The sequence below is a fragment of the Alnus glutinosa genome, chromosome 8 (genome assembly GCF_958979055.1).
Source record: "Alnus glutinosa chromosome 8, dhAlnGlut1.1, whole genome shotgun sequence".
NCBI classification, from domain to species: Eukaryota; Viridiplantae; Streptophyta; class Magnoliopsida; order Fagales; family Betulaceae; genus Alnus; species Alnus glutinosa.
In genome coordinates this window covers 27,210,553-27,237,933 of record NC_084893.1, presented here as the reverse complement: position 1 = coordinate 27,237,933, position 27,381 = coordinate 27,210,553, and the positions used below count along the sequence as shown (strand labels likewise).

Below are 27,381 nucleotides of genomic sequence, written 5' to 3'. Positions count from 1 at the left end.
TTGCCCACAGCATCCTCTGAGATTGAGCCTTCCTGTTACACTAAAGCTGCTTCTGATGCTCGATGGAGGGCTGCCATGTCTGATGAATTTCAAGCTTTAATCACCAATGGTACCTAGACCTTGTGTCCTAGACCTCTCCATCAGAATGTTCTAAGGAACAAATGGGTGTATCGCATTAAACACAAGCCTGATGGCAGTGTTGAGAGGTTCAAAGCTCAGCTTGTGGCTAAGGGGTTTGAGCAGCAAAATGGGGTTGATTACACTGAAACTTTCTGTCCAGTAATCAACGCTTCTACAATCCGAATTGTTCTAGCTTTGGCGGTTCACTTTGACTGGCCCATTCGGCAATTAGATGTCTCCAATGCCTTTTTACATGGATCCTTGATGGAGGAGGTCTACATAGATCAACCCCAGGGGTTCATTGACCCCTCCAAACCTGATCACGTTTGCAGGCTTCACAAGTTCATCTATGACCTCAAACAAGCTCTCCGAGCTTGGTTTACATGTCTCTCATCAGCACTGTTGGACCTTGGTTTTATGGCTTCTCTTGTGGACTCTTCCCTCTTTATCTTCATCATGAATAATATTAAAATTTATCTCTTAATATATGTGGATGATATCATTGTCACCGGGACTCATAGTGTTGTTATCACTTACTTGATCTCTCAATTGCAGACTAAATTTCCTGTCAAGGACCTTGGTCCTCTTAACTTCTTCCTTGGCATTGAAGCTCATCGGACTCCAGATTCCCTCCACCTCAGTCAGGGAAAATATATTACTGATCTTTTGCATCGCACCCGCATGCTTGGTGCTAAGCCTGCAGCCTCCCCTTGCTCCTCTGGTTCCAAATTGTCCAAGTTTAATGGCACTATGCTCCCGGATCCTACTGAGTACAGGCAAGTGGTTGGTGCACTGCTATACTACACTCTCTCTCGTCTTGAGCTGGCCTTTTCTGTCAACCAATTGTGCCAACATATGCACAATCCTTCCACTGCACATTGGTCTGCTGCCAAAAGGGTTCTCCGATACTTAAAGAACTCTATTGACCATGATCTTCTCTTCACAAAAGGCTCTCTTCATCTCCAAGCTTTCTGCGACTTGGACTGGGCAGGGAGCCCTGATAATCACCACTCCACCTCAGGATTTGGAGTGTTCCTCGGTCCTTGTCTAGTATCCTGGAGTGCCAAGAAACAGGTAGTGGTGTCTCGTTCCAGCACCGAGGCTAAATACTGAGCCCTTGCCCTCACTACTGCGAGCTCTTCTGGTTACGAATGCTCTTCAAAGAGCTTGGCATCTATTTGCATCGAGCTCCCACTCTATGGTGTGACAACGTCAATGCCCTGGCACTTGCCTCTAATCCGGTCTTCCATGCACACACAAAGCACATAGAAGTGGACTACCACTTCATTCGGGGAAAAAGTTGTCAATGGTGATATTCTCCTCAAATTCATCTCTACCCTCGATCAAACTGCTGACATCTTCACCAAAGGGTTGACTAAGGCCCGGTTTGCTGCACTCAAATCCAAGCTAATGGTCACTTCACTCCCCATTTGCTTGCGGGGGGATGTTAGTGTACGTATCTCCTCAGCACCCAATAAGGAAACTCTTCCCCAAGCAGCATCTCCCAACACGGCAAGTCTCGCCTATGCAGCGCCTGTGCATCATTCCAGCAATATACATCCCAACAATCATGCAACCAAGAATCATGGCACTATCAAAGGAATTACACGCACAGCTGCCAGCATCATGAAAGAAAGGAAAGGATCACAGCAGCATAAGGAAAGTGTTGCTGCTGTGATCCCAAGTCTACCCTCAACATAAATAGAGAATGCATATTAGTTGCGCAATCCCTGTAATTATGCTGTCCCATTTATTCCTGTAATGGCTATACTGTCCATAGATAGAATATAGACAACTCTGTAACACTATATATACCCGATGTAACATAATGTTTTCATTGAGTAATAAGAATATATTTCCTGCAATATTCTAAGTCTTTTATGGGGAAGGGGACGGTGGAGATGGAGGGATGAGGTTTGGGGGATTTTGAAATTTATGAAGATGGGTTTTCTGAAATGAGGGGAAAGGGAAAAGTCTTTCACACGTTTTCTTTTGGAATTTTTTTTTTTTAATTAAAAAAAAAAAAACTAAAGAAGGTGCCACGCTCGTCCTCTGTATAGACGAGCTCCCCTCCAAGTTATAGGTTGATCGAGCCACCCTAAAAATTCACTTTTGAGGCAGCAGGGGTGGCTTCAAGTGATTAATTTTAAGGGTTGCTCGACCATCCCCTCACCCGAGGAATAGCAGGATCATCCCCCTATGTACTGGTGACCAACCCATTCCTCTCCTTAATCTTTCCTTCTTTTTTGGTGCGTGGGTGACACCAAATAGAATTAGGAATTGTTCCGACAGTGTGTGATAGTAAGCGAGAATTGAAGATTGAATGTGAAAGGATAATGCAAGAAGAGAGAAATTAAATTAATAAATAAGGAAGAGAAAATCCTATCCCACCCAAAGAAAACAGAGAGAATAAATCTAATAATATTGGAATTCTTATTTCAATCGGAATAAAGAACTAAGGGTACATTTGGGATTGCAATTTTATAAACAAAAAGTGCAATTTTAAATCAAATCCCAGAAAATAAATCGTTTAGGAATTACGTTTTAAAAAAATTGCGATTTGAAAACGCATAAAACTGCTTTTTCAAATCGCAAGCAATGTGATGCTTTTTTGAAAACGCAGAATTTTAAATGCTAACCTGCGATTTTAAATGCTAAACTAGAATTTTGTCAAACGCTTAATTGTGCTTTTAAAAATCATTTTTTCAAAATTCGCATTTTAAAATCGCTATATTTAAATCGCACTTTTTGAAATCGCAAATTCAAACGGACCCTAAACCCACAAGTTAGCTTAAATAGCTGAAGCAAACCAACATTTCGCCAAAAACAACAAAAATCAAATTATTACATAAAAATATCAAATTGCGAATCAAATAAATATTATGCCAAAAATCTGGCGAATTCTAAAAATAAAATCCTTACTAAAATGAGAAAAGAAATATTTCCTAAAATGGCAAAAAAATAACTTCACATAGTGATTGAGGGAAAAAGAGTAGATTTTGGGCTTGAAAACGACTATTCCATGGCCATAACATATGCACTTAAAAGAGCTTTCTAAATTAGGGTTATGCGTGATTCCTATACTTGTAACTAATGCTCTGTTTGTTTTACTCCAGTGACATCCGGCCACCGTTGCCGGATGCCGGTAGACCAAATTCCGATCGAAACTGGCCGGAATCCTGCATGGTCAAAAGCCGGCAGGATCTGGCCAAAATGGCTTGGATCTAGCCGGATTTGGATGGATCTGGCCACTGATCCGGCCGGATCTAAAAGGATTCGGCCACGAATCCAGAGGAGCTCGGCCGGAATCCAGCAATTTTGGCCGGATTCGGCCCAACATTTGCCGGATTCCAACGACAATTGCATTTTCATCTTTCGTAATTTTTTCATACGAACCAAACGCCGTAAAATATTTTCGAAAAAAAATATTTTTTTTGAAAATAATTTCGTCGAAACAAACGGAGCATAAAATTATACCTGATTTACTGCCTATTGCACATACGATATTGTCACAATTATGCCTCATTCTGCCGATTCTTGCACTAATCTTTCCTGTTAAAATATTTCAATGTCACTAATTCAGAATCACACAAATGCAGCATCTGGTAATTCTTCTGCATCAATGACGTGGCAGTTTGAACAACACGGCATCGTATTGGCAAGTGTGATGTGATAAACTATTTATGTGGATGATGGGCCGTTAATTATTTGAATGGCAAGTTGATAGATTGAGCAAATTAATTGTCAAAATTGAAAACCAGATTAGTAAATTTAAATCGTGAGAAAATGGGACTAATTTTTGATCTCTCTCTGATTAATTATCATTTTATTTTATTTTTATTTTGTCTTTATCATTTCTAAATTGTTAGCCATGGGCTAAAATAGGAGCTGCCTAAAATCCAAACCATTTGACAAACACTGGACTGATGGAAGGCTGCCTTCCTCTCACTGGGCTCCAATAAGCTAAGCGTTGGGCCCTTCGTCCCAATTACCATCGCGATCTTAATTTCATTTCAAATATATATATATATATAATTTCAATTTATTTTTTTGAAAAAAAAAACACATCACTATTTTTGCTTAAAATTAGAAACAATCATAGTCTCCAATTTTTCTTGACCTCCTTGTATTAAGTTGATAAAACTTCCGACATTTGGTGTTGCTGCTGATCAGAGGATTGATATTTGATTCACTTAAACAATATTTGACTATTGTTAATTATGTTAATATAATTGATATTCTATGGTCATTATTAAAATAATAATTAAATAATTAAAATTTATCATTTCTTTTTTTTATCTTCCGAGATAAATAATGATATCATAGAAATGGGAGCTATTATTTCCGAAATTAAAGAAGACAATGACTTGATGTGACAAACTCATGCATGATGTCAAAATTAGCATATTCAACTGTATATAAGAGTCACATTATTTAAATTTTTTAAGAGATGTATCAACATTAATAAAAACAATAGCAAGCCTCCCCTCTCTCTTTCTCTCTTATGACCTTCCCACCGTTTCGTGTTGCTTGCCCGGGGAGGGAGGCTCTCCTCCCGGGGTTTTTTCTTTTTTTTGTTTCTTCTCTTAGCTTTTTCGGGCTAGAGAGGTTTTTGTGCTAGAGTCTTCCAGCCACTAAGGCTGTTTGGAGTTTTGAGTCTCTTGGACTTGTCTGGTGGTGGATTTTAGACCTTCTAGTCCGTTTTGGACTATGGAGGTTTGTGTAGTCTTTTAGTTTTTTATTGTTTCATTCGATTAGCAGGAAAACATTTCAGAGAGGCGTCGGAGGAGGAGATTTCGTCGTTTCGGTGGCTGGCGGAAGCTTTGGTTAGGTTTCAGTTTTTTCATTCTTTGAAGGCCAAATCTGCGCTGTTTCACAGCTCCCCAGTCAACACGCGCCCCTTTGCCGTGCTCATCGTCGTCCTTTGGTTCAGACGCTGCCTTCTACGGCCGAGTAGCTCAGTGGTTACCGGCGCGTGGCATCCACGTGCCAGGGTGTTCTTCGTACTTTGGGCCACGCGTGATGGCCATGTTTCGTATCTTTGCCGTGCAGGGTGGTGCCCTTCTTACTTTAGGCGGTTGCAGGGGTTGTCCTGTGGCGGCGCGTGTGCTGCACGCGCCGTCTCCGGTGGTGTTTCCTCCGACGGCAGATCCTGCTTTGGGTGTTTTTTTGGCTTTTGACAGATTGTATTTAACAGTTTGCTTTGGGTTTAATTTAGTCTGGTCATTGCTTTTTAGCACAGTTTTGTGACCGACTCCATAGTGCAAGTAGAGGTTCATATCTCAATGTAGAGGCACATTTCTGTTAGCTAGGCTTATTAGTAGCAGCTGTTGGTATAATCTGTGATTTGGGTAACTGTAATGGGGCATCTGTATTCTGTTAAGTCCCTGCTATCTGTAATCTGTACTTTCGTTACCCTATGGGTGTTATTAATGAAATCTTTACACTTTCCCTTTAAAAAATAAAAAATAAATAAAAATTAACATTAACATTTATGCGTAAGTCAAATGAAAATAAATCATTTCATGATTAATATTTAATATTATAACATTTAACAATCGCTTTGATGAGCAGTGGCGAAGCCAGGATTTTAGTTGAAGGGGGTCAAGATTTTTTTTTTTTTTTTTTTTTATCAATGATATAAAAACAATTTTAAGTTAATAAAAAATTAATTAACTTTTTTTTTTAAAGCCGTGCTAATCCCCATGTTCAGTTTTTTTATTTAAAAAAAAAATACAAAAAAAAAAACAAAAAGATAGCAATATTTAGGTCTGAGAACTTAACTAATGAAAGGCAAATACATTTCTAAAGTTACTAAAATAACTACCCCATATGGCCATATCCCATTACATAGCCCACTAACCCACTCCCACATTATCTAAAGGCCACAGACACAAGCACACACCATCTACCAAGTGGAACACGTGGTTGCCTCCAAACCACCCTCAACCTTATCACTTCACTACCCACTTCACATGTTCACTATAACCTTCACAAACCTTCTTCGATCTTCAGACAAAATACTTCACACACTTATCCTTCAGTCAACATGCTGCACATAACATATTCTGCTCACACAGTGATTGAACACAGAGAATAAAAAAAAATCGTGCATGAACTAACCAAATCATAATGCTTTCAAATAAATTAAAGGGTTAAATACCCTGTACACCCTGTGCTTTACGACCTTTATTTTTTGCCACCTCAGTTTCACTTTTTATCAAATTTGGTACCGGTGGTATATAAAAAGACGGAAATGGTACCTCCGTCTAATTTTCCGTCCAAAACTAACGTCCAGCCACGTCATCCTACAGGTGTCGGCGTGCATGCGGGACACCTGTTCTCGTGATACACTTCAGTGCTGACGTGGCTATCATTTTTCTTTATTATTATTTTAATGATTTCTTTTATATATATATATATATAATAATAATAATAATAATAATAATAATAAATGAAAAAAAAATTTCTGTTCAGCCACCCCTTCGGGCCACATAGGGGTGGCCGAAACCACCCCCATTTGGCTTGGGGGTGGGTTGGCCACCCCCTAGGACCAAGGTTTTTTTCACTTTGGCCCTTGGGGGTGGCCGAACCACCCCCATGGGCCACGGGGGTGGGTCGGCCACTTCCAGACCGTCTGTAAATATTATTTCCAGACGGTTTAGTTAAAATCGTCTGAAAATTTTCTGGACGGCTTTTACCAAACCGTATGGAAATTTTTTTCACATGCCATGTCATCGATCCGCGTGATACCCCCTTATTTCACCACATCCATCCGATTTCTTTCTCAACCAAAATACAACCATCCGATTAAAACCTTCACGTACACTAGCTGTATTGAAAACCTTCACGCACACTGTATTCTTAAAACCATCGATATCTTCTCTCTCTAGCTCTCTCTCTCTCTCTCGTTCTTCTTCTTCCTCCGGCCCAATCCCAAAATTTCTCGTCTCTCTCTGTCTTGCTATCTTACTAATCTTTCTTCTTTTGTTGTTTGTGTTTTCTTTTTTTTCTTTTTTTTTCAGAAGACGACGACCCACCCCATTGCAGCATGACTTGGTCGCCGGTGACGAAGATCTAGGCGTCGAGGTCTCACCAGGAGGGTGGTTTTGACGTCGTGGTGACGGAGATCAAGGCTTCGAACTCCGATCCACTCCAGGCCAGAGTTTTGGAAGATCGAGTTCGATCTTCCACTTTTTCTCCCCTTTTGAACTCTCTTGGAACTGTGTGTTGGCCGGATTTTAATTTTGGGTTGGATTTCATGGGAGGAGGAAGGGGAAGATTTCGCCGGCCCTTGAAGAAGTTTCTGACGAAGGAGAAAAAAAAAAAAAAAGTTTCCGACGAGGGCCAGAAATAGAGCATCGCCAGCGATGGAAAAAAAAAAAAAAAACAGTTAACGCCGGAAACGAGAAAAATTCTAGACGTATTTAGACGATCATAGCTAAAATATTAACATATATATATAAAAGAAATAAATCGAGTCATCAGAAAAAGAAAAAAAAAAAAAAAAAAAGGTCTGGACGGTTTTGCCCAAAACCGTCCAGAAAAAAAATTTAGCGACTTTATATACTGGACGGTTTAAAACCGTTCAGAATTTGGTTTTTTTTTGTAGTGGTGTCATGTTGTTGATATTTTTCGGGAAAAATGAAAATGAAATTGCATTTATTATTTGTATTAAATGGGATATTAGACTCTCCATCCTTTTCAAAGCTGAACAACCTTATTATATATGGAGATGCAGGGGCGAAGCCACACTTTGGCTTGGGGGTTCCCCCCCCCCCCCCCCCAAGCCAAAGGTCTCCCCCAAAAAAAAATTAATTAATTAATTTTTATCTTTATTTTTTAAAAAATTTATAATTTTGGCAAACTGGCTCCGCCCATGTGGAGATGGATCCTCTTCTGTTGGTTTCAACCGGAAAAGAGCCGATCCTTTATAAGTAGAGGGCAAAATTATCTTTTTACATAAGGGCATTGACTCCAGTCGACTCCATAGTCCCTAAGTAAACCCGTATCTATAATTTTGAGCCTACATATATGAACGTGATACACATACATGCAGCGTTAACACGTGAGAGTATATAAAAAAAATGATAAATAAAAACAAAAAGATTTCATCATTTAATTAATGTATTAATAATGAGCTACTTTAAATTTAAACGTTCATCATGAATGTAATTAACGTAATTCACGTAATCGTATTAAAATGAGTGTACCTTAATTTTTGTACTAATTTATAGGGAGTTTAATTTAAATCACCGCATTTAAATGAATTTTATAAATTAAAACTGGTAAGGGTCAAATAAAACCTCAAATTGCTAACACCTTTTATTTATGATTAACAAATATACCTTTTTCTTCTTCTCTTTTTTTTTTTTTTTTTTTTAGTAAAATAGATGAATTTCAAGTGGTGAATTCCCCTCTAAGACCTTTTTTTTTTTCTTTTTTTCTTTTTTTTTTCTTTTTTCTTTTTTAAATACAAACTACTGTTATTCTAAGAAGCACCACCTTTCTTATTCAATGCGTTTCGAAATTGACACCCCCCCCCCCAAAAAAAAGGTGTAGTTATAAAAAAAAAAAAATACAATCTCTTGAATATTATATATATATATATATATATACACACACACACACTACCATGCAAATAAATTTATAAAATATTTGATGGGTTGGACTAAATGGAGGTAATGACTAAGGATTAGGGAGGGATGGGAAATCCTGAAATTTTTATCTGAATTTTGAGGGGTTCTTTTGAATTTTTGGGTCGAATTCAGGTGGGGAGTGAGAGACAATGGTGCGGGACGTGAGTACTCCGAATAGGTATGCCTAACGGATCAGAATACTCTCAAATTATCTGTTTAAATTTGATAGAATTCAAACATATGATTATGAGAGACCTCTTATGAGACCTATCTGATCGGATAAGTGGTTGAACAACCTAATTTTTATTTGGTCAAGTGGGTCGACCAATAAGTAGTTACTTACAATTATCTGTCCAAATTCTCTTAAATTTGGATAAATAATTTGAGACAACCACACAACCATCTTTCATTTTTTTTTTTTTATTTTTTTTTTTTGGGTTAAAATTCCTCCGTGAATTTCGGACAAAAGAATCCCCCCCCCACCCCCCCGGAAGAAAAAGTGTGTACCAAACCAAAAAGAAAGAAAGATTAGTGAAAACGATGTGTTTAATTAATAAATCTAATGAAAAACGTTTTAAAGTGTGTACAGTGGAGGCATTAAACATGTTCCACGTGCCGATACCAACAAGACAAAAGGTCATCATAAAACAAGCTCACCGCCCCCGACAATTATTGCACTCCACCTTAACTTTTCCCAAACCTCCCCCAACAAAAACTGGTCTACACTTGGACTACAGCACAACAACCATATCCTCCTGATCAGTTCATCAATGGCCGGAGCTCTTCTCCGCCTTCATGGCAATGCTCTCTCCAGATCGGCTGCTCTCCGGCCATCTCCATCACTCCCTCACAGGCCTATGATGGTCACCATGTCCCAAAATCAGTCCTACTGGGCCTCCGTCAACGCCGAAATCGATGCCCATCTCAAGCAGGCCATTGATCCTCTACGGCCTCCACGTGAAGTCTTTGAGCCCATGCACCACCTGGCCTTTGCAGCACCGCAAAACAAAGCCCCGGCATTGTGCGTCGCGGCCTGCGAGCTCGTTGGTGGCCACAGGGACCAAGCCACGGCGGCAGCGTCAGCGCTCCACCTCATGTGCGCGGCTTCCTTCACTCACGAGCAGCTTCCACTAACGGACAGGCCCAGGCCCAGGCCCAGGACCAGCTCCAGGCCCACGGCCCACCACGCATACGGCCCAAACATAGAGCTTCTTGTCCCGGACAGCATGACACCGTTTGGGTTTGAGTTGTTAGCTAAATCCGACGACCCGGCCCAAAACAACTCAGGCCGTATATTACGCGTCACGGTCGAGATCGCGCGTGCCATGGGCCCGCAAGGAATTGTGGATGGACAATACCAAGAATTGGAGCGCCCTCAATCGGACCACACGCGGTGGATCAAGCGCGTGTGCAAGAAAAAGGAAGGCGGGTTTCACGCTTGCGCCGCCGCGTGTGGGGCAATACTAGGAGGGGGAAGTGAGGAGGAAATAGAGATGCTTAGAAGGTTCGGGCTCTATGTGGGGATGATACAAGGAATGTTACATGGGGTTGGAAGAAAAGAAAAGGGACTAGCAAAAATGGTGGAAGAGCTAAGAACTTTGGCACTCAAGGAGTTGGAGGAATTCAAGGGAGGAAAGGCTGAGGCAATTGCTAGCTTTCTTTGCTAAAGTTTAGGGGCCTTGATGTTGATGTCAGGAGAGGAGGGGGGACATGGGACAGGGCATGACATGTAATTGTTGTGTGAACCTTATAATGTGTCCAAAAGATATCTTATGTATATTGTGAAGTGTCTTGTCCTCATTGTTTTCTTCCTAGAACTTATTGTGATTAGTGACCTTCTTCAGTGTGTTGTCCTAATACCTCTTTCTTTGCCACTTGTGATCCTATGAACCTTCCAAGGACTTTAATAATGTCATAACGGGCATATAAAGGTAAGGAGATTCGACTTTCGTTGCAAAATCACAATACTTTTTTATTTACAGTCAAGATTTTTATTTTATTTTATTTTATTTAACGTCTGTACATGGTGTTACTTTCATCTTTGTTACGTCATTTGAAAGTTCCAAATAATTATGTGGCTTATAAAGAAAACACGTACTTGTAAAAATTATAACAGCTTGAAAATGCTCGGACCCTTTACAACTTTTTGACACGTATTAAGATGCCGAATATTTTTCTTATGAAAAAATGTTGTTTGTAGCCAAACATATTGTGGAGTACAGGTGGCAGATGGCCAATCAGCAAATAATTGATGACATTGGAAACTAAAAACAAAGAAGATTAACTTCACCATGTATGGAAAGGTCAAGAATGTGGGGTACTAATTAAACAGATAACAACATAATTAAATGGAGGAGAAAGTTAAAAGAAACTTGTTTTCTAGCGTGGCTTCTTTAAAATATTCATTTCCTGTCAAGGCCAGGATCAACATTGATGGAAATTTAATTATCTCAAAACTTTTTATAAGGGAAGAAAATACAAATGAAGTTGGTGCTCTGTCTCTTTCAACTTTCAACCTTCTTTAGTTCACACTAAATGCTTTCTGGGCCCTGACCAGGAGGAGCTCCACTTAGGAGCATGGCTAGCCTGTTTACTAAGCCTTAGCCCATGTCCAATCACAAAATCGCATTTTTTTAACATAATAGCGAAAAGTATCCATTTAAGAGCGTGTTTGAAAAATACACATTTTTTTAAAAATACATAATTTTAAATATCAAATTACGATTTTACAGAAGTTTAATTGTTTTTTCATTAACTTCATTTTAAAATTGTTATTTTTATTTTATTTTTATCAAATCACATGTTTTAAAACCGCTAGACTAAGGGGCGGCTAATAATTTAGATCAAGTCTTAAAGTGTGTTTTGTTAAATTAATATAAAAGGAAATATCTTATTTTATAATTTAATAATAACTAATCATCACCATCATTGCAGAGACGTAATGCTGTTTTTATTCTACCTAATAGAAAAGAGTTTCACCATATGTTACATTCTTACCTCATGTGCATATCCATCCAGTCTTCACAAAATATTATGTTTTTGTCATATATTTTTAATCTCAAAAGCAAAAAAAAAAAAATAAAATAAAATAAAATTGAAGAGTTTATAAGGTCTATTTTGACTCTAATTATAGCACATTTTTGTTAACCAAATAACATCACAGTTAATAATGCTTAAATACTTTATCAAAAAAAAAAAATGTTCAAAGTATTTTATATACAAGATAATAGAGAGAGAAAGAGACGGTGGATAAAGATTATAGAAAAACTAAAAATATTGTAAATATTATTAGTATTAGGAATATTTAGTAATTAACTTATACAAATGGAAAAAACAAAGTTAAGTGTTTCGTGAAGTTGAGATTCGACTTTTAAAATCGTGTATTTTAAAAACGTAATCTTATAGATTTGTTCACGTTTTCAAATCGCTAACCGAAGGCGCTTTAACCGAAAGCCCATCAAAGTTTTAAAATTTAAATGCAATCACATCCTAGAACCCTTTTAGAAATCCCAAACCTAAACTACTACGATTGAGACGAGTCTAAAAACCTGCCAAACCCATCTCACTACCATCACTAATATAACACCAATCAAAGTTAGACTCAAAAGGGGGAGGGGTTTAATCTTGAATGAATCAGATCATGATACCAACAATCTGATTTTCAATCGATACGTATTTCGGTCTTTAGCCACGACATAAACCTGCTCGGGCACGTGTTCAAAATTTGAATTACGATCGGGTAATTCAAACATGTGATCACATGAGGCTGCCCGTTATACATGTAATAGACAACTTTATTGCACGGATCCAAAACATTGGTGCCTTTGAGTATCCCCTGACCAAATCATGTATAAATTTTCTATTCACAAAGAAAAAGGAAAAAACATTTTGGTAAAGGTGCCATGGGAATGGGGAAGGATCAATTGCCTTTTCACATTACAATAAATTTAGCATACCCTGAACACAAACCATAAGACAACCTCTAAGACTAAAGGAACCACCACAAGCCCGTATGCTTAAAATCACAGAAATTGGAAATATAACTAGCATAAGGAATGCATGGCCATGGAGATTGGAGACCCCCTTCAAGGTGATTCAAGAAAACCAGTTTTTGTTAGGATGGCATTCCTCACTTTGCTAAGGTCCCTCCCTTTGAGGGTTCTTCCAGCACCTTCTAAAACAGAGAAAGAGGATATCTGGCTTCTTGCAAGCCTTCTAGCGACTACCTCATGTGGGGGTAATTTGTAATTGTACTCATCCTCATCACTGTCCCCACCATCATTCACAAGCCCAGTATCATCATCATCATCATGATCAAGCCACGAAGAATTCTTGGAAGCCATCTTTGATTTCTCTCCAGAAATCTGTGACCAGTTTTGAATGTTGACAGGTGCTGATTGCTGAACGATTTTGGGTTCATGAGAGGAACTATCACTGCAACTACTGCTACATGTAGCTCTTGGTATCATTCTTGCAGCACTTGGGAATGGCCTAGGAACAGAAACAGAAGATTCCTTGGATTTGTCAGCCATGGAAGTTGAATTTCCTTCTGCTCTGTCTCTGAGAACAGCCCAAACATCTTCTTCCTCAAAGTCTCCATCTCTCAAGGATCTCCACAAACCACTGCTCTGCCTGACTAAACTATATCTATTCTCCATTGATGATTGCCTATAAACCCAAAAATCAAAAATAAACAATCAAAAATCTCAAAGTTGCTTCGTTTACATATGGGTCTCCTCCATTTCCACAAAATTGTTTCATTACAAAACGAGGGAGACAGATTCAAAAATTACTCTAATGGGTAAGCTGCAAAAACCAAAAGCAATTCGTGCAGGGGAGAAATTAGTTGAGGAAAACAAGAATCTACCTTTCCCTGGATTGAGAACCTCCAAAAGTCACAACTTTCCCCAGATTCTAAAGGGATATCTGCAACACGGGAAAGGAAAGTTAGTTCAAGGAAGACAATCAATCGTAGGACTATTTTCTTCCTTCCTAGCTTCTTATGTATTTCCTATTTTCTCTCATTTTCTAGGATGTTTCTTCCATAGTCATATTCTTGGTTTCTTACCTCAAGAGAGAGTTTGAAGTGGTCGGAATGAGGGTTGATTTAATGGAGAGCCAATAGACCCACAGAAAGTGAAGTGCAGCACATAGGGCTTGAAAACAAATAAGACAGCGCGCCCTGACTTTTTGTCTCTTTAGAGATCTCCAATTTGATGGGTCTTCCACTCTTCCTGTATTTCACGTTTGGTCCCTTGGTAAGCCTAACTTTTGGAAACTACAGAGGGCAGTGACTAAAACTGACTCTGATATTTTTCACTGACTAATTCCCTTAGAAAATCTGATTAGAAGAATTTACAGGGATATTTAGAGGGTCGTTTCTCTTTAAATGAGGAGAAATCAAAAGAAAAAGAAGAAGAAGAAGAAGAAAATCAATCCTTAGAAAAAGGACACAAGGAAAGAAAACAACTTGATGGCTTGATGCTTTTGCCGAAGGAGATTTAAGAATGAAAATATGGGAGTTATGATATTCCGTTATGCCCATTTTATAATCACTTCAAAACGTGGCTGTTTTAATAAAATTATTAATTATATTTGCTTCCTAGATTTGCTTTCCATTTTCTTTTGCTTCCTAGATTTACTTTCCATTTTCTTTCCCCTTGAATTTATTTTAAGCCTACTTGTGTCGGCCACGTGCATGAGAAATTTCAGTAAACATTGTACGGTAAATTATATATTAATAATTTGTTGTTCCTAGTGGATGAATTATAGGGTTTTTTTTTTTTTTTTTTTTTTTTTTTTACTTGTCCACACAAGAGGGGGAGAGATGATTCGAACTAGTTACCTCCGCTTTATGAGGCTTGATCCCCAGCCGATTGAGCTACCCCTTAGGACTTTATTTTTATTTGTTAAGTTTACATCTACTAACCCAGCATTATTTTTAGGAAAAATTACTTAATCACACCCTGAGTTTTCGGACTTCATTAAATCATTCTATGAGTTTCTATTTTTTTTTTTTTTATCATTAATTAGTTCATTGAGTTTTTTTTCTAATATCAAATCAATTTTTCTATCCAATTTCATATAGATTTCTTTTTCTTTTTCTTTTTTTTTTTTTTAACAAAATCTGTATAAAATTACAATTATGTCATTTTCTTTAAAAAAAAAAAAAAAAAGTATAATAATCAAGGGTCTTGCCGTCCCCACTAACAATTATGTCAATTTCATATAAATTTCATTAATTGTAAATTACAATTACTTAATCACACCTTGTCATTTGTGACCAATCTTGCGGTCATCCCCGAATAAAAGCCACCCCACTGTTGAAGGGAGGTTATTTTTAGGAGGTTGAACTCTTAGTTAGAAACGGATCATCTCCATTTCAGCCTCTTGTTTTACAAGGAATCAGCTCAAATGGAGAGGATTCGTTTGCCTCTTAGTTGGGGTGGCTACAAACATCCTCTCTGGTAGGAGTAGCTCCACCTTATGTATCAATGAGCAATCTCTCATGCAAAAGGGTGGCTCGTAAGTCACTCTTTTATATATATATATATATATATATATATATAGAAATGCATAGTTACTGTTTTATATAGACTTTGTAATCTCTCTCTCTCTATATATATATATATTAACAGAATTTTTACTGAATTTGACAGAATGATTAATTTGATAACAAGGACAAACTCAATGGGCCAAATGATAAAAACACAAATTCAAGAAACAATTTAATAAAAAAAACACAGAATGATTAATTTGATAATAAGGACAAACTCAATGGGCTAAATGATAAAAAAAAACATAAGTTCAAGAAACAATTTAATAAAAACACAAAACATATATAGGAAATAACTTTCTTATTTTTACATTGGCTTGTAAATTCCATTGCCCACCTTCCTTAATATTCCCAGCACACAGATTAGTTACTTCCAAAAGGAAGCACATAGAAGAGAGGAAGACTGCAATGCACTAAGATGAAAATGATACTTTTTAAAAAAATATATATATATATATATATATATTTGTATGTAAAGCATATATATATATATATATATATATATATAATAATCCAAAAAAGAATTTTAATATCTTGATGGGAAAAGTTGAATGGGGGGTGCTAGCCTCCAAGGGCATGATCTCAGAGATGACAAAATTCCCCTGTTGAATCGGTAAATGATTAGATTTAAGACAAAAGTTGAAAAAAAAATGAATTATTTATTGGCAGTTTTTGTGTGTCGACTGTCCAGAAATGTGACCCACAATCCCACATGCACATTGAGGCAGCCGCCATTCATCGTATTTGGCTGAAATTTCCAAACTGCTGAGAGAGAAAAAAACAGAGAGATTTTAAGGTTGGCACGACAAACCAATCACATTTTTCATGCTTCCACTTAATGGGTAATGACCAATCCATCCTCTCTCTCCTCTTGGTTTACATATATAAAAATAAGCATTAGAATCTAATTAATTTTTTTTCCTCTTGATAAGGCTTTTTGCGAGCGTGGCGGCTGTTCCGCATGCAGTGGGGTCAGGGTCAGGGTCAGCCGACACCAAATGCACACACGTGATTATGCACACCGCCCGCTCCCTTTCCAAGCGGAATCGTGGCAAATAATAAACAAATAAATAAAGGGGTGGCTGAATGGCGCTAAGCGGTGGACTCAGCGGCGGAGCTACTCCTCCCTCCAAAGGCATGGGGTTTCTCTCCCAAGAAAAAAAATAATAATAATTTTACCTCTAATTTTTTATTTTTTTATTTTTTATTTAGTTTTGGCCCCTCTAATTTTGTTTCTTTTCAATTTGGCCCTCTCAAATCCTAAATCTTAGCTCTACCCCTGACGGTGGCGGTGGGTGGTCGAACAACCTCTCTTTGACTGTTCAGCCACTCTTTTGGTCAGATGACATGTTTTATTCATTTCTAATAACGAATTCGAGATAGGATTGGTAAATCGTGTTTGCATGTTGATAGGAGTGGAACTACAATTTTAAGAAACGTAAGAGAAAACTAAAAAGAAAATATAAAGTTTAGAGGTAATAATTAATTTTGAAAGGCCCATTTATAAGAATTTTTTAAAACTTTTGGGACATTTTTTAAATTTTGGAGTGCCTGGGACCTCCCAATGGCTATGGTGGTTCCACCCCTGCATGTCGGGTTCGAATCGTGTCGAGGCATATTCATAAGATTATATAGGTCAACCGTAACTCGATCCATTGAATTAAACGGGTTAGGCCCCTCAACCACAACTCGTTAATTTTGTGTTGGTTTCGTGTTGGGTTCGTGGGTCGTGTCAATAATTGATAATCCTAAATGTTATGTGTCAAGTTCAGGTCATGTCAATTTATGAGTATAAGACTTTAAAGATTAACCCTAACACAATTCATTCAATTAAACGAGTTAGACCTTCAACCCTAATTCATTCATTTTTGTTGGGTTTAAAGTTTACGGGTCGTGTAAAAAATTAACAACCCTAATTTAGGGGTGGTCGAACCACTCCTTCACCAAAGAATTGATCCGGCTATCACTAAACCACCCCCTTTTACATGGGGTCCAAACCACCCAAAATGAGTAATTTGACCACCAACAACAATTTCTCTTATTTCTTTTTTTTATATACCGTCATAATATAAGCCGCTCATTTGAAATAAAACAGTTAGACTTTTCAACCCTAATTCATTCATTTTTGTTGGGTTTAAAGTTTATGGGTCGTGTAAAAAATTAACAATCCCAATTTAGGGGTGGTCGAACCACTCCTTCACCGAAGAATTGATTTGGCTACCACTAAACCACCCCTTTTACATGGGGTCCGAACCACCCAAAATGAGTAATTTGACCACCAACAACAATTTTTCTTATTTCTTCTTTTTATATGCCGTTATAATATAAGCCGTTCATTTAAAATAAAACAGTTCAAATATTATACGGAATCTCAATCCTTCCCCTAATAATGGAACTCAAGTCTTACCTAGTAGAACAGCTTTTTTCTATTAAATATTGTAATCTTTTAGCCTTTTGACTCAGCACTATACAAGTGATGAGAAACAGAATCAAAGATAAGCAAATAAACAAGCATAGCACTTATAAAAGAAAAAGACAAGCAGTTTTGAAGTGAGTTTATCTTAAGCATACATGTTTATGATTGAGAAATGAGATGTTTAGTATTCTGTGAAATTATTACAAGTGATAAGAAACATAATCAAAGATAATGAAACAAAAGAAGCAAATAAACAAGCATAGCACCTATAAAAGAAAAGGACAAGCAGTTTTGAAGTAAGTTTATCTTAAGCTTACATGTCATGATTGAGAATTGAGATGCTTAGTATTCTGTTCAATTATTAGTATTGGGAATGGGATCATATGAGAGGAATTATTATTAGTGTGAACAACTGGCCTTACCTCACTGGTAGCTGACTCAGAATCAGAAAGAGATCTCCTTGATTCAATATATATAGAGTTTTTCTGGACTACATTTTTCTTGAAAAGAGAACTCTTTTTTTTCTTCTTTTTTTCTTTCCTTTCCTTTCAATACCATTGATGAGACAGGCTAGATTCATGTCAGTGAGGCTGAATCTTGCTTTAGAGAGGCGGCCATAAAGTATGCAGTATTGTCTTGGCTGTCATGCTGAAGCACAGTTACCCTTATGTGGGAACTCATGCCACAGGCCTCATATTCATTCGTTGATAGTGGGATTTGAAGAACAACCTTTTTTCCACTGTAATTGGTACCTTCTGAATCAGCATTTCACTGTAATAGCATGATTCATCGTATTATAACAGGGCAGTCCATGTGAGAACATGAAGCAGGCACCACCAAATAAGTGTTCAAGTTTTGCTTGTTAGAAATATTCAAAAATCCGGCTTAAGTGCTTTAATTTAGGTTTTATTTGGCAAATATTTATAAAGAACAGAGTAGTGAGTTGTTAATTTTAAAATTAGTAAAAAGTGATGATGTGATATAAAGTAAAAAGAATTTGTATAAAAAAGTTTTATATTGTAGTAAATTTTTTTATTTAAATAGTAATAAAAAAAAAAGTAAAACAATGAGAATGTTTGGATATTAATTGTTATTGAAAAATGTGAAAAGTGAGGAAAAATGCATAAAAAGGTGAGGCGCACTACTCTCGTCTGTTCCGGAGCTTGCCAAACAACGCATTAAACTACAACGCATCTGATGTAGAAAAAATACACGGTCCAGATTTAATCGGATCTTTTAAGATGTTTCTAGTTTTCGTTTTCTTACGATGTTTAAGGAGCTACAGACGTCTTTTTTCTCTCTTTTTGAAGCAGACGTTTCTCCATCCTCGATCCGTTCCCTCGGACTCCAAATTAAAATAACCAATTTACAAGAAAGCTTCATCATCAAATCAACAATCTTTTCCATTTGAGAGTTCTGAACATGAGCTACAACGGCATAGAAGGTGCGCTACCCTCAAATATAAGCCAATTGACCCAACTCCAAATCCTCGACTTGATTGTAGAAACAAGATACAGGTTCCAGAAGAGTTTAGCCACTTGACAAAGCTTCAAGTCTTGAAGTTGGGAGGAAACAGCTTGGTGGGTAAAATACCCACTACTTTTGGAAACTTCAAGCGTCTTCTTTCCATGAACTTATCCAACAACAGCTTGGTGGGAGCATTTCCAAAGAAATTCTAAGTCCTCCTAGTTTGAGCACTGTTTTTGAATCTATCTAAGTGGACTTCTACCTCCAGAAATTGCTCTGGAAGGTGTTGTTACCATCGACCTCTCTAACAATTGTTTGTCTTGTAATATCTTCGCAGATCAATCATAAACTATACGAGCTTGGATGAATTATCCATGGCAAGTAATATTCTTTCAGGTCCTATTCCGAATACTCTAAGAGAAGTGAAAAGCCTTGACGCTCTCGATCTCTCCTCCAACTAACAACGGAGGAAGCGTTCCTGTAAAAAAAAAAAAGACGTCTGCTTCAAAAAAAAAAAAAGAATGCGTTTTCCTCCTTAAACGGCGTTAAAAAGAACACTAAAAAAGCATATTATTTCAACGACGTTTGGTCAAAAAACACACCATTTGAGTTAAAACGAAGTTATTAAATTTGGACCGTACATTTTTTCTACAACAAATGTACTGTAATTTCAACTACAGCACCGAAGCCGAATCCATTATCCGAACACTTATCTAAATGAGTAAAATTATATCCCGATCACCTAGATCTTAAGATAAAGCAAGCCAAAATCTGCAAGGATTGAAATTGCGGGCAACACATTGTGCAGTACCAATCTCAATCGGGAGATTCTATCACATCATACCCCATGTTAAAAACGTAAAACTTTCTCTTTTCATGAGACTCATCATCATCTTTTTCATTATATTGTACTACTAGTATCTCACAATCAACTTTGCTATTGTAGGTGGCCGGCCACCTCTTTAGTGACTTTGAGGTGGACAAACCACTGTCTAGGTTATTACAGTGGTTTGATAACCTCTAAAAAAATTAATTACAGTGATCAAACCTCCCAATCCTCACCTTCAAATCAGCCACCCACTTCAGAAAAAAAAATAAAATAAAGAAAACTCATCTGATTTGATGGTTATGGCATATCTCCAGACTCCAATCCTCTCCAGAGTCAAGATAGATGGCGGAATGACCACCCTGGCCCCTGCCTCTTTTCATAATTGATTGGATTTATAAAATCAAATATAAAATCTTTTGATATTTGTACCCAAAACAAAACAAAAAAGGAAAAAAAACTGGACAACATGGTTGGAATAGGGTGTGAACAACTGGCCGCTAAATTAGCTACCAAAATAAAGTATATGTTGAAATGTTGCAAATTAGTGTGTAATCTGTAAGAGAATATCTTCTATAAGTAGGGTTGGGCAAAAACCTGCCCACATGCACCATCTCGCGTTTGTATCTTATCTTGAAAATTTTAGTTTTTAGTTAATTTTTTGCGAGAAATAGTCCAAAAATGACATATCCGTACAGGGCAGGGCGGGTTGAGAGTTGGGATTTTTAAAAACCCCAGGAACCCGCCCTGCCCTGTACCGCATGAAGAAAAAAAAAAAAAAACACCCTAACCCTACTTAAACCTAAGCGCCGCACCCCTCTTCATTTTTTTAATTTTTTCTAGAGTTTTCTTTTCTTCTAGCACAGCGGGTCTTCTTCTCTTCATTTTTCTCCTCTCGTCACAGCCTTTCCTTGCACCACACTTCGCCTCTTCTCTCCTATAGCTCTAGCTTCGTGATGTAGCATGAATTCCTAGAAGGTCTCTATAAACCCCTCATTTTACAACAACCAATTATAAGTGGATAAGTCATCAAAAACCAAAAAATACAATAAATATGAAAACACCCAATCCTTTAAAACAAATTAGAGAATGATGATTTCTATACACTTCGCCAGAATATGGTGGCTTTGGGTGGTGGTCTTTGGCAGATTTCGGTGGTTGGGTGGTTGTCTTTTCCCCTTGATTTTTTTTTTTTTTTTTTAATATTTCCTCAGTTTTGTTGGCAAATCCGATGGGGTGATGGGGTCTTTGCAAGGAAGAAAATTTAAAAAGTGCTCTTTTGTTCATTGGTTTTGTTTTCTTGGCAGATCCAGCCGAACGCCGAAGCCGAAATCCACGGAGTCATCACCGGAATACGTCGAAGTCTACAGCCGTAATTTGCCTCTTGGAGCTTGTTCTTGTCGAAGAGTGTTGATTGGTAGTTGAGAATCTCAAATTTGGGGTTGAAAAAGATCGTGAAGGAATAAATCCTAGGAGATTTTTGGTTTGGGAGGGTGAGGGAAAACATGGGTTGGGCTTTTTTGGGAAAGAGCTTGTGAAGGCCATTGATGGTGGTGGTACCGTGCAAAGCTTAGAGGAATGAAGATTGAAGAATGGAAGATAAATTTGGGGTTGAAAAAGATCGTGAAGGAATAAATCCTAGGAGATTTTTGGTTTGGGAGGGTGAGGGAGAACATGGGTTGGGCTGTTTTGGGAAAGAGCTTGTGAAGGCCATTGATGGTGGTGGTACCGTGCAGAGCTTAGAGGAATGAAGATTGAAGAATGAAAGATAGACGAGCACAGAGTCGTGGTGGCAGTAATACTTGACTAGTTTGGATGACTAGTTTGGCTAAAAGATCCGGTGTTTTCATCATATTATTCTGTTATAGTATTTTTTTTTGTATCTGTTGAATTTCTATTGGAGACTGTAAAAGTGGTGTTTTACAGCACATCCTTATAAAAGGGGCTCTCAAACTTTAAACCCCTCACATTTACATTTTTCATTTCTACTCTTATACCATGTTATCACTTATGTTAAAAGTTTAAGCGGATAATAAAATGATGAATTTAATTATTTGATTAATATTCTAACATCTTTATTCACGAGTTGATTCAGAAACTCTGTTATGATATCATGTTAAATTACCAACTATTTTAAAAATTAAATCTAATAAGAAACAGTAAATTCAATCATTTTGATATGCATTAAAATCACATGGTGATAATCTAATGAGCCTGTCTTGAAATTGTTCCTTTTTGTTTTTGGGATAATTTTGAATTATCTTTCACTTCTGCCAAATTATTGACGAACGTGTTCCTCATGCAGGGTATGATCTTGACCAGTTCCTTTGTTTTTTACCTATATTGTTTTCTTTTTCAGGAAGATACAAACCAATGAACCATAGCAATCGTGGAAGAGGTATGAAACATCCAATGAAGAACAACCAAAGTCAAAGACCCATCAATTTTCATCAAATGAACCTATCCAGAAATGACCTAGCATTTTTCTCCAAAGTGGTTTCATTATTTTTGAAAAAAATAAAATAAAATAAAATGCCATATAGGCAAAGTTAGACAAAAATTGTGTCAAGAGTTGTACAACAATCATTTCTCAAATCCATGTATACCTTTTTCAGTAAACATGAGACATAGATAGGACTATTTACCATAGTGCTTTTTTTTTTTTTTTTTGAAAGCTACCATAGTGCTTATTAATGGACAGGGTGAATGGAATACGGTTCCATCCTTCAGTACTTTTTTGCATAACTAGAAGCTGAGTAAATTTGATTATTAAGATACTCTGAACAATCTGGCATAAAGGATTTATCTTTCTGGAGAATCAGATAGCCTATTTCACCAAATGATTGCCCTAACCAGTCTTCTTAATGAATTATAGTTATGCAGAGCAGGAGGACAAGTGGTACATGATAAAGCTTCCCATACTCTAGATGCCTAAGAAAGTAACGCTTACCAATATCCAGCTCAACAAAGTTCCATAGTGTGAGCCCCATTAAGAATTTCCCTTGTCATTGTTCTAAATTTTCCATTTTCAAACTGCTGTTTATTTGACAAATGCATATATCAATCAATCAGCAGAAAAAGAATGAGGTGATACAATAAACAGAAGGGCACCATAATGTTAGAACAAAACTGTAACATCTTTTTGGCTTGATTCCTCATTCTAGATCTTAAAGTGTATAACAACTCGGGATATCATTCCTCGAGAAACTGTCAATCAAAGTGATGATTTTCGTGACAAAGATTGGAGGAATGGCAATCAATCAACCTCTCTTAGTGCCTCAGCTCCAGCAACGATCTCCAATAACTCACCAGTAATTTTTGCCTGCCTCGCCCGATTATAAGCAATCGAAAGAGTCTTCTTCAACTCCACTGCATTATCTGTAGCATTACTCATTGCATTCATCCTTGCTGCAAGCTCACTTGCCAGTGATTCCTGCAATGCCCTCAAAATCTGACTATTCAAATAAAGAGGCATCATGGCATCAAGAATCTGAACTGGATCCTGCTCAAATTGCATAAGTGGCGAGAGGGCCTCCCTCTTTGTCCTCACGCTATCCCTTTCCACAACCAACTTCCCCTCCTTAGACGTCAACCTAAAGAACTCATCCTCCATGGCATCAACACAGTTCCCATTCACATCGCAAACAACTCCTCTTGGTGACAATGGAAGCAATGTATGAATCACCGGAACACTCTTAACCAACGACACAAACTTAGCATACACAAGCTCGACCTTATCAACCTCTTCACTAACAAATAGCGAAAAGACATCATCAGCAATGGCCTGAGCACCTTTTGTGGTAGGGAAACTCCCTCCTTCAATAAACCTGTCCACCAATGCATTATCCCTCCGCCTAAAATACGAATTACCCTTCTTGCCAACACTGATCACAGTGTAATCCAATCCACGATTCTTCAATTCGGCCATCCGGGTCTCGGCCTTTTTGATAATTAAATTGTTGAAACTGCCACAGAGACCGCGGTCGCCGGTGATAACCACAAGGGCAACTTTTTTGACAGGCCTAACATTTGTTAAAGGAACATCTATATCCTCTACTTGAAGCTGCTCATTGATACCGTATAACATTTCTACAAGGGCCTCCGAGAAGGGCCGGCCCTTGATGACCGCCTCTTGAGCTCGTCGGATCCTTGCAGCCGAGACGAGCTTCATGGCTTCAGTAATTTTATGGGTATTTTTTATAGAATCAATCCGCCCTCGTAGTTCACGGATACCACAATAAACTTGGGTTTTTTGTGAAGATTGAGATAGACTATGTGGGAGTGAGATATGAGGCAAACTGAGAAATGGGTTTTGGTGTGAATGAAAAGAAAGCAAAGAAATGTTAGAAATTGAAGGATTTGCAGAGACCCACATGGTTATATCAAAGAAAGCAATAGTTTTTGATGGGTTATATTAATACAGAGTTTGATTTTGTGGGTGTGGTTTGGGTCACTGCAAAACCAATGGGATGGGAAGGGTTTTAGCAATTTAGCCTGGGGTTTTTCCTGAGAAGATTTAGTTTTTGAGCTTTGAAGATTTTAGGTTTTTTAAGTGTGTGAGGTGTGAAGGAAATTTGAAGGGACTTCACCTGGAGGAGATTTTGGAGGACTGGTTCTGTGTTCTCCGGCGAGGCAAACCACCATTCTGTGTGTGTACGGTCCCGTCAATCAGTGGGAATTGGGGGAGAACAAGAAAGGGAAGAAACATAGCAAAACTACGCAAAAGGGGCATCTGTTGAATGGGTAAAGTTGTCTACAAAAAAGTGAAAAGACTTACCCTTCAAATAAAAGGGGAGCTACCAAATGGAATTTTTATCTAATTGATATATAATTCCAGTAGCCTCCGGCCACGGCAGTGTCGGTCCTTCACGCTCAGCGCGTGGCTTACACACGCTAGGGAAGTCTTTTTGTGGACCGGCGAGTGTGTGTGTCACAGCTTGTCTTCCAAGGCAAGGTTGGAGGTTTTTCGGTGGATCTGAGGTCTTTTGGCGAATTTCTGCTGTTGAGGAGGTCTCCGATGGCGGTGCATGTAGTACACGCGCCGTCGCCGACGATGGCGCCACTAGATGCCGGTCTCGATTTGTGCTTCTGGTTTAGAGTGTTTTATTTCGTTTTTTTAGTGTTTTCTCACAGTTTGCCTTTGTGATGCTTAAAAGTTACTGAACTATTTGTTGGCCTAGGTGTTAGATCTGCCTTTTTCTATTTGTGAGTTGTGCTTTAAATGTAAAGAGTGGCTCATTATTGTTCCCGTAACAATTTGTATTGTTCAAGTTGCTGTTTCAAGTCAGATTTATCTGGCTTAGGGTATTAGGGGTCTTGAATCTCTTGTTTTTGTCCTTGCCATGTGACTTCATTCATTAATATATGATGGCATGCGCTATTTGTTAAAAAAAAAAAAAAATGTACAATGGAAGAAAGGAATGGGAAAAATGCTTCAAATAAAAAGCATTAAAGATAAATGAAGCAGCCCAACAACAACTCTAATACAATTAATAAGGTGCATAAATTTTACTGAGAATATGCTATAGAGTAATATTTATTGCACAATATTTGTATATACTTTATATGACAAAAATGACGTGAAAATTATTTTCAATTTTTTTATAAAGTGTATAATGTTATGCAACACTTTTCACGTCAGCTTTGTCGTATAAAGTGTGTATAAATGTTGTGCAACAAACATTATTCTAAACTATATAAATAGCTTGACCCAAGAGAATCTTGGCCCCCTAGTAAAGAAAGAGACAGCTTAAAATAGCGGTTTGAAGAGACAATCTATGGACATGCTTGAAACAAAATCTACTGCAGCAATAAGCAATCTTAAAAACCACAACATGGAGTAAAGCACCGATAGAAATTAGACGAGTCGTTGACAAGGAGCATCACCACGATGCTTGGGGAGTGAGGTATTCAGTAAAGAAAGGCTTTGTGAACATCACATATGGATCTACAATTTGATTGGGAGTCTATAGATATTTTTTAATAGTTTGTGAGAAATATTCTCAAAATTTAAAATTTGAGAGAAACATTTTAAATTTATACTCCGTTTGTTTCGATGTAAAATGATTTCCGTCGTAAAATAATTTCGACGAAATCATTTTCAGAAAAAATGATTTTCTCGAAAATATTTTTCGGTGTTTGGCTCGCACAAAAAAATTACAAAATGCAAAAATCAGAGTTTGACAAATGCTGCCAGAATCCGGCAACGTCCGGTCGCCGTCGCCGGATTCCGACGAAAAAGTTTGACCTAATTCCGGCCGGATCCGGCCCAATAAATGGCAGGATCTGGTCATATCCGGCCGTTTTGGCCAAATCCGGCAAGAGCCGGCCGGATTCCGGCCACTTAGGCTAGATCCAGCCAGCTTTGCCGGAATCCGGCAATATTTTGGCCGGAATATGGAGGCCGGAGTGATTGGATTTCGGTGCCGGCAAAATACCGGCGACCGGATGTTGTCGGACTCCGGCACCGGTTGGATTCCAACGATCGACAATTGCTAAATTCTGACAATCGGATATCAAACGTGCGTGTAAGAACGAAGAGTTTAATTTTAGAAAACGATTTACGGTTTTAAAAATCGTAAATCATTTTCGAAAAATTAAAGAAACTTTTACGGTCAAACTGAAAACGATTTTCGTTGATCATTATTTTCGCCCCTACCAAATACCGTAAAATACCAAAATCATTTTTTAAAAATCATTTTACGCCGAAACAAACGGAACATTAATAGTAATTTGAGGGACATATACCATTCTTAAAACATAAAACACTTCAATAGGTTACGAACCATAGCCGAGGAATCTAGTCTAGAGCCCCATATTTCACATCTACGTTTTAGACGGATGGAGAATTTACACTAGCAATTCATGCAATAATATGTGAGAAAGTTTTAATGGGGCTTATTTGCCTGTATTAAATAAATGCTGTAGATGGATTTTATAGATATTCTTTTATATTTATTATCTTAATTAGTATAATTACTAGCCATTTATACAATGGGTAGAAATTTTTTACGACTCACGTATAAAAAGGATATGTGTCTTTTAAATATATGAGAAACACATATTTTTTTTATTAATGTTATTAAAAAAGCATGTAAGAAACACATGTATTTAAATAACATGTACTTCTCACATGTCAAGTGACACATGTCAATTTTATATGTGGGTAGTAGAAAATTTCCTACAAATCAATTTGTAGGAAATTTCTGTAGACAACAATTTGATAGGAGCCATTTTTTTTTTCTTTTTAATATCAATATTTATTAAATAAACTTTACTCACATAAAGGCATAGAGCTCTCTAAAACTAATACCAAATATACAAATTGGGTTTCTTCGAACCAACCAATTAAGCAAAC

The 27,381-nt window shown here is 37.5% G+C and overlaps 3 protein-coding genes across 3 annotated transcripts; 1 reads left to right on the top strand and 2 right to left on the bottom strand.

Moving 5' to 3' along the window:
* Positions 1 to 9,413: 9,413 nt before the first annotated feature.
* Positions 9,414 to 10,718, top strand: LOC133875996 (heterodimeric geranylgeranyl pyrophosphate synthase small subunit, chloroplastic-like). Its single transcript, XM_062314293.1, has one exon. It carries the CDS (start codon positions 9,530 to 9,532, stop codon positions 10,424 to 10,426), a length of 897 nt encoding a protein of 298 aa, XP_062170277.1. The 5' UTR covers positions 9,414 to 9,529; the 3' UTR covers positions 10,427 to 10,718.
* Positions 10,719 to 12,595: 1,877 nt separating this feature from the next.
* Positions 12,596 to 14,207, bottom strand: LOC133876243 (protein S40-7). The gene is made up of 3 exons (XM_062314529.1): positions 13,828 to 14,207; positions 13,627 to 13,685; positions 12,596 to 13,427 (listed from the first exon to the last, which is right to left on the bottom strand). Exon 3 carries the CDS (start codon positions 13,415 to 13,417, stop codon positions 12,845 to 12,847), a length of 573 nt encoding a protein of 190 aa, XP_062170513.1. The 5' UTR covers positions 13,418 to 13,427; positions 13,627 to 13,685; positions 13,828 to 14,207; the 3' UTR covers positions 12,596 to 12,844.
* Positions 14,208 to 23,042: 8,835 nt separating this feature from the next.
* On the bottom strand, positions 23,043 to 24,788 carry LOC133876457 (ATP synthase gamma chain, chloroplastic-like). Its single transcript, XM_062314735.1, has one exon. It carries the CDS (start codon positions 24,397 to 24,399, stop codon positions 23,281 to 23,283), a length of 1,119 nt encoding a protein of 372 aa, XP_062170719.1. The 5' UTR covers positions 24,400 to 24,788; the 3' UTR covers positions 23,043 to 23,280.
* Positions 24,789 to 27,381: the final 2,593 nt, after the last annotated feature.

What these genes read in the sequence shown, in the direction of transcription:
- LOC133876243 (XM_062314529.1), bottom strand. Translation starts at nt 13,417, where the DNA reads ATGGAGAATAGATATAGTTTAGTCAGGCAGAGCAGTGGTTTGTGGAGA.
- LOC133875996 (XM_062314293.1), top strand. Translation starts at nt 9,530, where the DNA reads ATGGCCGGAGCTCTTCTCCGCCTTCATGGCAATGCTCTCTCCAGATCG.
- LOC133876457 (XM_062314735.1), bottom strand. Translation starts at nt 24,399, where the DNA reads ATGTGGGTCTCTGCAAATCCTTCAATTTCTAACATTTCTTTGCTTTCT.